Below are 15,280 nucleotides of genomic sequence, written 5' to 3'. Positions count from 1 at the left end.
GTTAAAGGGATTCTCCAATTCTTCCTGTACAAAAACAGATTCATGGAAAGCCTTGCATTCCAGCACAATGGAGACTGATTTACGATCTATGAGCAATAAATAAAATTGGAGAACCACAGTTTCCAGTGGTGCCGGACATGACTTTCACTGTTATAATAATAATAATAATTTAGCATTTATATAGCACCATGAACCCTCAGGCATCTGAGCGCTGCTTACCCACGGTGTGTGGTGCTCATTTATCAACCTTGGAAGGAGGAAAGGCTGAGTTTGGCCCTGCAGGGATTCGAACCTGCGTCAGCAGGCTCTTGTCAGATGTCAAAGCAAGCGCTCTACTCGCTGTGCTATCGGACCGGCTATAAGGGCCTCAAAAATGCTTTCAGGCAGTAACTATTGGCCTTTGATGTGGAAGGGTGGTCCTACACCTTCCCCAGGGCCCCCAAGATTAAACTGAATGCCCAAGTAATTAGAGCCAAGCATTGACACCACAGCTAGACCTGTTTACACCGACTGCAAAAACCATACTGCTCCAATACGTTGATGATTTGGTGATAGCTGCAGATACCCAAGAGAATGCATGGATTGCACTGTGCAGTTATTACAATTTTTAGTGCCACTGGGACATACAGTGTCCCTAAAGAAAATGACAGTTCTGCAAAACCTATTTGGGACACCTATTGTCAAAAGAGGAGCGTAGATTACACCCTCAGGGCCTAGGCTGTAATGAAAATACCTGTCCCTATCACACAGAAAGATGTCAGAAGGTTTTTAGGGATGATTTCATTTTGCAAGCAGTGGATTCCCAATTTTTTGCTTTTAGCAAAAACCGCTGTTAGAACTAACACTGAGTAGCACTCCAGTTCCCTTGTCATGGACTGCTGCTCACTGTGAGAAAGCAAGAGATGTCTCACCTGCTAGTGCATGGGGATCTCTCTCCGGTGGCCAGTGCACGGCCATCACCTTTGGATCCAGACGCTGGGGGTGGACCAGTGCAGGAGGATCACCTAGGTGAGGTGTCTTTGGGGAGTGGGGGCGAGACAGTCTATGGTGAGACGCGGTATCCTCCCTTTCCCACACACCTGACCCACCCTATTTAATAGGATTCCCCAATGTCCCATCTTCCCCACTGCCTTTCCACACAAACACTGGGCTGAGAAAGAGGGCGACTGAGAGTAAGAATGCTAACTCTTGTACATCACATTAGCCATGTCCCACCAATTGGGTCAGGCAAAAGTCAGGCACTTAACTCTAAGTGCATAGATCGGATACCAATTAGCTCTCCTCACACGGATAAAAGACAGAAAATAGAGACACAGTAGAGCAGAACGTCCGGGGTGAAGGTGATCGTACTAGAACAGAGCAACGGACCGAGGGATGAGACCCACGGTTGGAGCACCCCAGGAGTTCCCTGCAGGAGGTTGTTGCCTCCAAAAGGCTGCAAAAGATACAAGGAGAAGGCTGAATCCCAAAATTGAAAGCTGTATTGTGTTCTAAGGACGCCAGCTGCCACCCGGGTGAACGGCAGAGTTTGGAAGGGGAGGACAAGCTTGTAGTATTAACCTTGACTCACAAATTGGAAGTAAGTAAAATACAAGAAAGAAACGCACACAATCGGTGAGTTGGCAAGCGACGCGAGAGACCGGTGTGTGCTAGAGAAAGATTGAAGTGGCAATGTTATATTGCAAAATTGAAGGCTGCATGCGTGTGGATGAGACGTGAAGAAAGGCAGACATGTGAATTAACTTTGAAGTAACGATAGCTGGAAGGTCAGCGATACTGAGTAACGGAGTGGTCTGGCAAAAGGAAGTAGCCCACTCGAAGTCTCTGAGAAAGGTAAAAGATTTTCTCGATAAAGTGAACGAATTGAAAAGCAAAGTGATTGACGTTAACCCCAAGAGAATGGGAATGTGAAAAGCTGAGTGCTGACTTTGGTACCTAAAACAGCAAACTACCCAGACCAGAAAGCACTGGGGTAAATAACATAGGAGTGTGATTTGGAAGCTGGAAAGTCTAAGTGGTCCTGTGCCTGCGGAGGTCTGTTGCAAAAACCATGCACATTCAAAATTCTTTGACACCAGGAAACAGTCCGATCCCGACTGAGGGAGAATGGAAGTACAATAAGTAAGGGGAAGGGAACCCCTCAAGGATATGATTTAAGCTTGGGGAGGGGAACCCCTACAAGTGTTGTGAACATTTAGCTGTGAAAGGTCTGAACCCGACAGAGTGGGACCGATGTGAATTTTTTGCTGTAAGAGGTCTGAGCCCGGCAGAGGGGGACTGCTGTGAACATTTTGTTAAACTGTGTTTGTGGAAATTGAAAAGGAAGACTTTAATGTGGAAGGTCAGGCGGGCCTCGGGCCACGTTTTGAACTGCCTTTTGTTAAGAACCTAAGCCAGAGTGTGTTGTCTTGTCCACACGGACTGCCTTACCCCGTGCTGTCCAATGTGGGGAGTAGAGCTGACTCAGCCACATTTATTCCTTTGAACGCTGACTTTCCTTTATATACATATATTCCTTTTCCCATCTTTTGTACTTGGTATAGGGCAGGTATCAGGTTTTTGTTAGTATAGGCCATTTTGATTTGACGGACACAACTAAGTCTGTTTGTTTATGATTTGATGGTCGAGACTACTTCCATCCTAGCTATAGGGCAAAGCAGGAGTTTCTCCAACTCCATTGAAACCTTAATAAAGATTTGACAACTTGTACCTTTTGTGTCAGTGTCATACTTGTGCTACCATGCCACCCTTACATATGATGTCAGAAATGGGATACGACTCAATTGAGACAAATTGGCGGACCCTAAAATTCCAGAAACGTAGTCACAGAGCCTCAGACCCCTCTACCGCTATAAAAAAAAATCCATAGGCTTTGATAGTTGTAGTAGCAGAGAATCCACTATCCCTCCTCGGAAAAGACGGGTCATTCCCAGGGACTTAGTCCTAATACCCCCCTGCAGGTTGTTATATAAGATTTGCCCCAAAATCTGGCCTGGCCTGCAAGTTTGGTCTAGATGTTCATGCAGGCGTTATAGACCCAGCCTTTCGGGGAGACATAAAGGTTCTCCTACAGAACCATGGTGAAACTCTGTTTGAAATACGACCTAGGAACAGAATTGCACAGGGAATTCTTGAGAAGGCTGCATTTCCCCGTTTTGAGGAAGAAAGTGCACCAGAGGAAACTGAGGGGGGTAGCGTAGGCTTTGGGGTGGCCAATGAGACATGTATTGCTGAGGCAAAAAGGGTAGAGGAACCTACCATCCTTCCCAATCTAGCATTCGCCCAGCAAAATGATCCAGTACTTGCAGAGGCTTTCTTACAAGTGATCCCTAAAGGAAGAGGGACAAGAGAAGGGAAGCCCCTTTTTCTTCCTGAAACAGGGATCACTATATAGAAGGGAAACCTCCAAGGAAGGCCTAAGTAAAACTCAGTTAGAAATACCCAAAACCCATCGCAAAATCGTGCTAGAGATCGCACAATCTCATTTGACAGAGGGACACTTGGGACAATCTAACACCCAAGCTCCCATGAGTGGGACATTCTATTTGCCAGTTATCCATGCTGACATAAAGAACTTCATTCAGACATGTGAGATATGTCAAAAAAACAGCTCACAATATTCCCTTACCTGCCCCTCTAAACCCATCACCGATAATAGAAGTCCCTTTCTCCCGAATTGGAATGGATATAATTGGGCCATTTGAAACTTCTAGACTGGGTAATAAATGTGTCCTAGTAATTGTTGATTATGCTACACGGTACCCGGAAGCCTTCCCCATGTGGAACAACACCACCCAGTAAATTTTAAAACACCTGCTGCCATTCTTTTCCCCAAGGAAATTCTAACGGACCAGGGATCCAATTTCATGATTAAGCTTATGGGTGAAGTCATGGAATTACTACACATTACCACCTTAAGAACCTCTGTTTACTACCCCAAATGGATGGATTGGTAGAAAGACTTAACAATACCCTCCAAATGCTTGTGAGAAAATTGGTAGATCAGGCTGTGAAGGACTGGGATCATATGATCCCTTGGGCCCTATTTGCAGTGAGAAAGACCCCTCAGACATCCACCAGATTCTCCCCTTTTGAGTAACTCTATGGTAGAGAACCAAGAGATGTCTGAGACATGCTCCGGGAGACCTGGGAAGAAAGAGAAGAGGCACTTAGTCCCCTCTCACAGACAGCTACCCGATTGCGAGAGCACCTGAAACTCGTCCAGAGTCTAGTCCACACTCACACGGAGAAAGCTCAAACCAAACAAAACTCCACCTATGACAAGAAATTCAATTTAAGATCATTTTCAGAAGGACAGGAAGTACTAGTCCTCTTACCTACCTCAGATAATAAACTTGTCTCCAAGTGGCATGGGCCCTATGAAGTGCTAGAGCAAACGGGAACCTGTACCTTCAAAATAGCCCAACCTGATAGAAGGCAAAAAACCCATCTCTACCACGTAAATCTCCTAAAAGAGTGGAAAGAAAATCCTTTCCACTACCACCTCCTCTATATTGTCCGGTTTGGTACCCGAGGAAACAAGACAACTCTGACCTTATTCCCTAAGAACTATCTAAACAGAAACAAGAAGATGTGAACAACCTTATTATGGCATTCCCTGATGTATTCTGTGAGAAACCAGGGAAAGTACACAGTGCTTATCATTATATCAGAACTCCAAAGGGAAAAGTGGACCATTTGAAACCGTATAGACTCCCAGAAGCACGAAAGCAGATAATAATTAATGAAGTTAAAAAAATGCTGGAGGCGAATATTATCAAGCTCTCTTTGAGTCCATGGTCCGTCCTTATTGTGTTAGTAACTAAACCTGATCATTCTTTGAGGTTTTGAATGGACTTCAGGCAGGTCAACTCCATCCCCGCCTTCAATGCCTATCCTATGCCACGCATCAATGAGTTGATAAATAAACTCAGACATGCCACATTCCTATCAACCTTAGATTTAACCAAGGGGCATTGGCAGGTCCCAGTATATGGACACAATAAAGAAAAGACAACTTTCTTGACACCATTGGGACTATTCCAATTCACAGTCCTCCCTTTTGGACTGCATGGGACCCCCTCCACTTTCCAACGACTTATGGACAGGATATTACAGCCGTACTCTGATTTCTGTGGGGCCTATATTGACAGCATAGTCATTTATAGTAAAACTTGGAAAGACCATCTTTTTCATCTTTCAACTATTATGAGGAGCCTGAATTGCCAATCCATCAAAATGTAAGCTAGCTCAATCAGCCATGAAATACCTAAGCTTCTTTGTAGGGAACGGCAGTGTCCAGCCCCAACAAGAAAAAATGAAAACCGTACTAGATGCCCCCACACCCAAGACCAAGAGAGACCTCGGGGCATTCCTCCAGATTAATTGGTTATTACTGTAGGTTTATCCCACATTTTTCAGATAGAACAGCTAGACTGACGGGCAAACTAAGAAAGGCGGAGCCCCCAGAAAATGTGTTGGTCTGATGAAGACAATGGCCCTCATTACAACCCTGGCGCTAAACCATGGCTCTATTAGCACCATGGTTGTTGCCGATGTTGTAACGAGTCTGCCATGGTGGAATGGGGAAATACTGCCCCATTCCAAGGTTGGCGGGGCGGTATTTCCCCATTTCACCATGGCCCTTCCCCATTCCCATTTTCGCTCCATAGGGCTCAATGGGACTGGGGAAGGCGCTAAGTACGGTACTGCAAATTGCGGTACCGTAATTAGCACCGAGGTCCCTTTGCGGCACCCTACTTTAACGGCTGGTAAAACCAGCCATTAAGGTCGGGTCCCGCAAAGGGACCTCGTAATCAGGCGTTAAGGGTTTAACGGAGCCAGCACCTTTTACGGTGCCGTTAAACCCTTAACGCCAGGGTCGTAATGACCCCCAATGCATGTTATAATAATCTGAAGCAAACCTTATGCCAAAATCCAATACTAAAAGTGGTAGACTTCTCAAAGGAATTTATATTACAGACTGATGCCTCCCTGACAGGATTACGCACAGTACTGTCACAAATATGTGATGGACTAGAACACCTCATCCTATTCACTAGTCATAAACTCTTTCCACGTGAGAAAAAATACTCTGCATTGGAATTAGAGGCCCTTGCCATCAAATGGGCAATTATTCATCTGAGGTATTATCTTCTGGTGAGAAAGTTCACACTCATTACCGACCACTCACCTTTGGTATGGATAAGACAACGAAAGGACTCTAACCATCGAGTCATGCGATGGATCTTAGACCCTACTGTTTCATTGTGGAACACCGAAAAGGAACCGAACAGGGGAGCGTTGATTTCCTTTCCCGGTTTCCCTGTGAAACAGATGCGGCTACATCGCATAAGGGAAGGGTATGTGAGAAACCAATAGGTGTCTCATCTGCTAGTCCCCGTGGATCTCTCCCTCAGGTGGCCAGGGCACAGCCATCGCGTTTTGATCCAGACCCTGGGTGTGTACCAGTGCAGGAGGATCCCCTGTGGGAGGGGTCTTGAGGGAGTCAGGGTGAGACAGCCTATGGTGAGATGCATTATCCCCCCTTTCCCGCACACCTAACCCATCTTATTTCATAGGATTCCCCTATGTGCCCACTCCCCCCCCCCTTTCACACAAACACTGGGCCGAGGAAGAGGGCAACTGAGAGTAAGAATGCTAACTCTTGTACATCACATTAGCCATGTCCCGCCAATTGGATCAGGCAAAGTCAGACACTTAACTCTAAGTGCAAACATCTGATATCAATTAGCTCCCCTTGCACGAATAAAAAGCGGAACATAGAGATGCACTCTGAGCAAGATGGAACACGAGTAAGAGCTGAATCTCCGGGGTGATGGCGAACCTACTGGAGTAGATCAACAGACCGTGGGTCGAGAGCCACGGGAGGAGCACCCCAGGAGTTCCCTGCAAGAGGTTGTTGCCTCCAAAAGGCTGAGAAAGATATGAGGAGAATGCCGAATCCAAAAATTGAAAGCTGAATTGTGTTCTTAAGGACACCAGCAAACCTCCCGGGAGAGCAGCAGATTTGGGGAGGCGAGGCCAAGCCTGTGGTACTAACCTTGACTGGCAAATTGGAAGAAAGTAAAAGACAAGAAAGAAACACACACTGCTGGTGAGTTGGCAAGCAACATGAGAGACCGGTGTGTGCTAGAGAAAGATTGAAGTGGCAAGATTATATTGCAAAATTGAAGGCTGCACACGTGTGGATGAGACGCGAAGAAAGACAGACCTGTGAATGAACTTTGAAGTAATGATAGCTGGAAGGTCAGCGTTACTGAGTAACGGAGTGGTGCGGTGAGAGGAAGTAGCCCACTCAAAAGTCTCTGTGAAAGGTAGATGGTTGCCCCGATAAAGTGTATGAATTGAAAAGCAAGGTGTTTGAAGTTAACCCTGAGAGAAGGGGAACGTGAAAAGCTGAATGCTGAACTTTGGTACTTAATACAATGAACTACCCAGACCAGAAAGCACTGAGATAAGTAATGTAGGAGTGTGAGTTGGAAGCTGGAAAGTTAAAGTGGTCCTGCGGAGGTCTGTTGCAAAAAACCACACACATTTGAATATTTTCGACATCAGGAAACAGTCTGAGCGCGACTGAGGGAGACCTGAAATATAATAAGGGGAAGGGAACCCCACAAGGGTATGAGTTAAGCTTGGGGAAGGGAACCCCCACAAGTGTTGTGAAGATTTTGCTGTGAAAGGTCTGAGCCTGGCAGAGGGGGGGGTCGACGTGAACCTTTGCTGTAAGAGGTCTGAGCCCAAAGAGGGGGACCGTTGTGGACTTTTTGTTAAACTGTGTTTGTGGAAATTGGAAAGCAAGACATTAAGCAAGACATTAACGTGGAAGGCAAACGCCTTGTGTTAAGAACCTTAGCCAGAGTGTGCCGTCTTGTCTACACGGACCACCTCCGCCCTTGCTATCCAACGTGGGGAGGAGAGCTGACTCAGCCACATTTATTCTTTTGAACATAGACTTTCCTTTATATACATACATTCCTTTTCACATGTGTACTAGGTATAGGGCAGGCATTAGGTTTTTGTTAGTATAGGCCATTTTGATTTGATGGACACAATTAGGACTGTTTGTTTATGATTTGATGGTCGGGACTACTCCCATCCTAGCTATAGGGCAAGGTAAGAGTTTGTCAAACATGTAAGGAACGGATTTTGGCAATGTTTGTTTAAAAAAAGGGAGACGACATCAACTACATCCCCTGGCCAAGAGAGCTCGGCACCACACCAGAACCATCATCAACTGTAAAAAACCTAGGGGTCCTGATGGATAACAACCTCACTCTAGAGCCACAAGTAAACTCGGTAATCAAGAAATGTTTCTTCCTCCTGCGAGCAGCAAAAAGGATCCTACCGTTCCTGTCGTTCACCAACAAAACACTTACCATCATCGCTCTGATCATGTCCAGAGTAGACTATGCCAATAGCCTATACCTGGGCATGCCCGAACGACTTCTAAAAAAACTACAACGCATACAAAATGCAGCAGCCAGACTCCTCCTCAAGCTACCCCGAAGAGAACATATTACACCCGCGCTAAAAATACTACACTGGCTACGACTAAAACAGCAAATAAAGTTCAAGTCCATGTGCATCACGCACAGAGCAATACACAAACAAGGTGCAAAATTCCTAAGCGACAAATTACACCTACATCAACCGACAAGAACACTAAGATCTAGCACTGACATACGCTTGGAACCAAAACCCTACAATAGAAAAAAACTCGGAGGATCCTCTTTCTCCCACCAGGCACCCAAAACCTTGAATGACTTACCCAAGAATATACAGAACACAACAAACCACCTAGCATTCAGGAAACTCCTCAAATCATGGCTCTTCACAGGGTAACCACAACGGAGACGCACTACAATGCGCAGACATTAAAACAACGATGAAAATAACTCCAATCCTGGCCACTCCCAATTTGGACATACACTCAAACCAAAGAACTAACCACTCGACTGACCATAGGATATCATGGAAATAGCCACAAAAGGAAGGCTCCAGGGACTGATCACATACTTAGACCCAGACGAAAGCCCTCAAGTGACTCACCCACTCGTACGTACCCAACAGACCATATCCAGACCAGCAGACGCATTTAGATAGAATTGTGAATATTAGCATGGCCACACTTGGATGGAATTGTGGACATTGACCTGCGTCGCATCCAGAGTGGACTTTGAATGCTAGCATGCCCGCTCTTAGAAAGAATTGTGAATATTAGCATGTCTACACTTAGATAGAATTGAGAATATTAGCCTGCATCGCATCTAGATAGGACCATGAATGTTAGCATGCCCACACCTAGGTGAAACCTGAATGCCAACATGCCCACACCTAGATAGATTTGTGAATATTAGCCTGCGTCGCACCTAGATAGGACTTTGAATGTTAGCATGCCCGCACCTATGCGAAACCGGAAGACTAGCACAGGCCACACTTATAATTGTAGATATTGGCCTGTGTCGCATCTAGATGGGATTGATTGAAGGATAGCAAGCCCGCGCCTAGATGAAACTTGAATGATGGCATGTGCCACACTTGGAATTGTGAACACCAGCCTGCGTAGCATCCAGATAGGGTTGTGAATGATAGCATGCCCACACATGGACATATTTCTAGACGCTAGCCTGCGCCGCATCTGGATGGGACTGTGAATGTTGGCTTGCCCACACCCAGATAGAGTTCTAGACATTGGCCTGCGCCGCATCCAGATAGAGTTGTGGGGGTCGACGGGTGCCACACTTGGAAAGAACTGTGAATGTTAGCATGCTAAAGGTCAGGTAACCCACTAACCAATATAAGCTCAAACTCTGCATACTTATTTCACTCAAAAACTCACACAACCATCTCTTGCACAACAAGCCGCACGCACTTCACAACACTGCAACAACACATAAGCCGGCCCAACAACACACACGGCCTGACACCGATCCAATACCCACACCAAAGCTCAGCATCTGGTGTATACCGAGTTGAAGCTGTCAACAGAACACCACACCACTCCTCTCAGTATCCTACTCCCTCTTCACCTTACTAACCCATCCCACCTTATCATTTGCAGATCCGCCAGAGCGCCAATTCCATTGGTGACGGTGCGCGGTACAAATACCTTTAACATTTAAGATTTAACAATAGTAAAACAGACACAAGTGACCACAGTTCAAGGGTGTTTATTGAACTTTTGCAGGGGTATGATAAACGCCTATCTAAACCTAAATCTAAAGATGGGAGCAAGCTACAACCATCAAATAATAAAGAATGCAGTCCTAGTGTAGTGGTGTCAACATAAAAAGGGCCTAAACTAAAAAAAAACTATTGCCAATCCTTCCTACTAGTAACAAATAGTGTGGGGTGCAGATCATGAAAAAGAAAGAAGTGTTCTCAAAATGACAAGTCAGGATACTTGGGCCGTTGGACTCCCTTCCCCACGTTTTCAACACAGGGCATGGCTGTTCACTCGAGTAAAGAACACGCTCTGGCTTCTGCGGCACGAGAATAGAGTTCCAGTTTCACCATCCACAAAACTCAAGACCTTCTGTGTTCAAGTTTCTTTACTTCTCACCATTCTCTTGACGCAGAGGGCCAGCTGTAACAGAAACAACATGCAAATGTTCTCTTCAGCGTTCACAGTATTCACTTTGGGTATTCACCCTGGAATCCCCCTCAGCCGGCTTCAGATCCTTTTTCACAAACAAAAAGGTTCAACGGTAGATCCCCCTATTCCAGGCTCATATCCATTCAATGATTGATCCTCCTCTTCCAGGCTCAGATCTGTTAATCTTTGGATAACCCTCTTCAGGGCGCAGATCCCTTGTGCTAAACAAGGCTCAATTAGTCTTCCTCCGCTGGGCTTGGACTAATTGGATTTACTTTCGATGACTTTTGAATGTGCACAGGGTTTAGCAATACCTGTTGCCTGACCACTTCAATATTAATATTTCTTTCACACTCAGCATCAGTTAAATACCTAACAGAGACTTTTGAATGAGCACATGCGTGGTGTCGGACCACTTTGTGTATTGTATCTTTTCTTGATTCCGCCAGAGTTCAATTCTGAAGTTAAAGTAATTCTTTCTGGCTTTCAATTACAGTTGTGTCGCTCATTCCAAGTGCTTCATACAATGTTACCTTTATAAAATGTTGCCACTTGCAACCTTGGTTCAAAACACAAGCTGCTTTGGTGTCAGTCTCTCCGACTCACCGGCTGTGTTACCTTTACGGATGCCGCTTTGCAGTAGGAGCCAAGGACAGTACCACAGCGGCAATCGCTCCTCGCTGCCTTTGTTATCGATGCGCGAGAGCCCTGGGTATCTCCAACACAATGTGGAGGTTTGATCAGCCTTAGTTCCTGGTCTTCGGTTTTTTACATTCCAAGGCCAGTGGAAGTAACGGTCTTTAGAGGTCATCGGTGCTTCCCTTCTTGCAACACTTTCCGGTCTCGCCGTTTTCCTCCCTTTATTAAACATCCATGTTGGAACTGCTGTGTCCTCATGTGTTTTGCCTCGCTCGGAGTGTGCTTTCGTGCTCCGCCTTTTATCCATGTGGGGATGTGATGGAAGTCAGGTGTGTGTTATAATCTATAATTGCCTGACCTGGCCTGTCCATGGTGTCTCGCCATCCGGTGTCCCACTTCCACTCCCCGAAGACCCCTCATCCAGGTGATCCTCCCACACTGGTCCACCCCCAGGAACTGGATCCAAAAGCGATGGCCATGTCCTGGCCACCTGGATGACAGATCTCCGTGGACTAGCGGGTGAGACACCTACAGGTTTCTCACAAACCCTATTGAAACTTTAATTAAGGTTTTACAAATTGTATCTTTTTTGTCAGTGTCAGACTTGTGATAACAAGCCTCCCTTACACCAGCAAGAGAGTTTTGATGTTTTAAAATCTTCTTATGTAACTCACCTGATTGGGCACTCCTGATTATATTAAACCATTTACGTTGTTTGTGCCTGAAAAACAAGGCTGTGCGTAATCTGTACTAACTCAACAGCAAGGAGGTAAAAAGAGACCATGTGCCTATTTTTGTTCCACATTGGACCCAGTGGCAAAAGCACTTCCAAATTGTTTATGGGGTGTAGCGGCTGCAGCTATTTCTATGAAGCAATCCCATGCCATAATATTGGGACACCAAGTTACATTATCTGTGCCACATGCAATTGATATTTTATTGAATAACACTAAAACACATCACTTGGCAAATGTCAGGTTGACTAGATATGAGATGACGTTATTGGCTCCAAATATTACCATACAACGGTGTAACAATCAAAATCCTGGCACCTTGCTACCCCTCTGATCGGATGAATCAAAAGTAATGCGTGATTGTGTATTAATAACAGATAATGAAGGGGGCGGTTGCAAGCTCGCAACCAAGATGGCCGCTAATTGCTGAGCTCTTCGAGACACCGGGATAGGGGGAGGCCACACACCAGCTACACTAAGTGCACCCCTGCTATCACCTCGGCACAGCCCTGGGAGACCCTTGAGAACCTGCACTGCACCCGCCGACAACTTTCTTGAGGTGGTATGGCCTGTGAAGGAAGCCCACTGTAGGTGTGTCTTGTGGGCCGGATGTGCGGCCAGGCATGCCCGCCATACTGCGACCCAGCGGCTTTGCGCCAGGGCCCAACAAGAGCCCGTATCCTGGTGCAGTGAACTAGACTTGGAGGAGCCGGGCTGTTGAACTCTGACGAGGTGGGACCTGGCGCGGTGAGGTGCGGTGGGGCGAAGGAGAAGCAGTGCCCCTGCGGCAAAACAATGAAACAGTGAAGCCCCTGCTGAGGGTCTGCAGGTTCGATTGACCCGGCGCACCAAAACTCCGTGCTGGGGTGGGGGAGGAGCCTTCCCTGGCTCCCCACTCCAGCATGGAGCTTTTGCTTCCTTGCTGCTCATGAACACTGGGAGCTGCTCGAGTGGCTTGTCTGATAGCGTGTTCCCTGCTGGTGGAGTGCCCCGCCAGCAGGACGTGAACGGGGCTGACAACTGAATGGGGCTGGATACAGCATTGGAGTTAATGTTTCAGAGCTCTCCCTACTTGATGCTGCTTGCTGAGGCTTCTTGATAGGACCAATGCAGATGTATCTGTGGGCTGCTGGGACTGCCTCGGGTGGCTGACTATCTGCTGGCCTGGCTGCATGCATGCAGCACTTTGCTGCCTGAGACCGGAAGAGTTGCTGGGCTGTATCATACTGAACTTGGTGGCTCCAGGGGACACTGTGGAGGGAACCTATTTTGTAAGTACTGGCTAGGACTGCCCCCATTCCCCTCTCCACTGCCCCTCCTGGCGGAAAGCAGTGGTAATCTGTCAACTGCCTACGGAACTGTAGAGAAGGGGTTGGGTTACTCCTGTATGCTGCCCTGCTGAGCTGCAGAGGGCGCTACATATGGCGAAGGGCAACACGTGTCAGTCCTGATTGCCTTTCTCCCAAAAGCAGGGCTTAAGTGATAGGGGTGAGAAGATGCTGTCCACTCGGGGCGCCCTGCATAAACCTAGCCCGGTCCGCTCAGGAGTGGGTGAGCGCAGTCCCAGCAGCAGTGTGCCGACTTTCGCTCTTGGCCAGGTGCTGGCTGAAAGGAGGTCTAGGTTTGCATGCATTACCACCAAGTTGGATGGGATGGCATACAAGGTAGAGCGCATGCAGGAACGACTATACAAGGAGAGTGGCTGGATCTCTGAAGTGAAGCACAGGCTGGGAGTACTTGAAGACACTAGTGCAGAGGTGACACAGGCGATCTGATCTCTGCAAAGGGAGGTCAACGGGATCAAGGAAAATAATGAAGACTTGGAGGTGAGGTCCCGCAGGATCAACATCTGCGTGGTGGGGATCCCAGAATCTATGTCACAATGCAATATGGAGGTCTATTTGGAGAAGCTTATACAGGAAGAGTTGGAATCCCTGCCACTTTCCTCACACTTCCTGATTGAGCAGGCGCAAAGAATAAAGCAGGTTATTCCTAAGCCAGGCCAAAGTCCACGCCTGGTCATAGCTCGATTACTAAGCTACAGAGATCGGGACTTGATCCCCAGAAAGGCCCGTGCACTGCGTGACCTGCAATATGACGGGGCCAGGGTCTCATTCTACCCAGACTTCACCCCGTCTGCCCAGCATGCTCTCCTTTCCTTTTTGGCAGCTAAGCTTGCTCTTTGAGACTGTGGCCTGCAGTATATGGTGCTGTATCCATCGAGACTAGGGGTCCTCCATGGGGATAAAACTAACTTTTTTACTGACCCTGGAGCAGTCCAGGACTTCCTAGAAGCCTTGCCGAAAGACAGATTATTCTTATGCTGGAAGGCTGTGGGGTCTGCTCCCCAGACTGTGGTTGGCTGTCCCCTTGGGAGGGGGTGGGTGGGTGGATGAAACCTTGTGGTCTGGGGGGTTGCGGTCCTTTCACTGGGCGATGCTATATTTGTGCAGGTGCGCTTGGTGTGAGCATACACGGCTGATTTATGTATGTCCTGTAGCTGGATACTTTTGTTGCTTCTAGGCCTCCCCTCTGAGGGCAGTTGAGGCTGGTGGGCCAATTCGGTGGTGGAGTCCGGCACCCCTGGGTGGATACCCACATCGATTGTTGTTTTTGGGTTAACAGTGGGGAGGAAAAGGTCACTGCTAGTCAGGGCAGGGCAATGTGGGTGGGGGGTGTTGGATGGGTTGGGGGATGAGGTCAGGAGAGGGGCGAGTGGTTCAGAGAACATTCTTTTTTTATTGATTCATGTCTTCCTGTGATGCGATGGTGCATAGTCAAAGCGTGCTGGTGTAAAGTGGGGGCCAGGCCACGGAAGTGCAGAGATGAATGGCTGCCTGAGTCATGGCTGGTTGTAATATTATAGGTTAGTATTAAAGAGGGCTGAATAACCCGCACAAATCCCGTAAAGTGGTCAATTGCTGTGAGCGGCCTGGGGCCAAAGTGCTCCTGCTGCAAGAAACCCATTTGGTTGGAGCAGCGAATGAGGGACTAGCTAGGTCCTGGAGTTCTAGTAGATATTATATTTCATATTCCACATACTCGGCCGGGGTCATGACGCTAATCCACAGGTCGTTCCGATTCCATCTATTGGAGAAGGTTATTGATCCACTGGACAGATTCGTAATTGTGTCAGGCAGTTGGGCTCATATACCGATAACTTTTGTGAATATCTGCGGTCCCAATGTGGATGATCCTGGGTTCTAGGAATCACTCCTGGCCAGCATTTATAAATATATGCATACTAATATTGTTTTGGTAGGTGACCTCAATGCTACTTTAGATATGG

The 15,280-nt window shown here is 47.1% G+C and overlaps 1 protein-coding gene across 1 annotated transcript in view; it reads right to left on the bottom strand.

Moving 5' to 3' along the window:
* LOC138447966 (collagen alpha-1(I) chain-like) overlaps positions 1–13,216 on the bottom strand; it is a 30,170-nt gene extending 16,954 nt beyond the window's left edge. The window contains exon 1 of the mRNA XM_069604494.1: positions 13,064–13,216. Within this exon, the coding sequence (XP_069460595.1) occupies positions 13,064–13,216 (153 nt within the window). The remainder of the gene's footprint in view (positions 1–13,063) is intronic.
* Positions 13,217–15,280: the final 2,064 nt, after the last annotated feature.

This window comes from Ambystoma mexicanum, chromosome 3q (assembly GCF_040938575.1).
Source record: "Ambystoma mexicanum isolate Mex_15411 chromosome 3q, UKY_AmexF1_1, whole genome shotgun sequence".
NCBI classification, from domain to species: Eukaryota; Metazoa; Chordata; class Amphibia; order Caudata; family Ambystomatidae; genus Ambystoma; species Ambystoma mexicanum.
The sequence above is the reverse complement of the archived record's forward strand: the minus strand, read 5'-3'. Positions and strand labels throughout refer to the sequence as shown.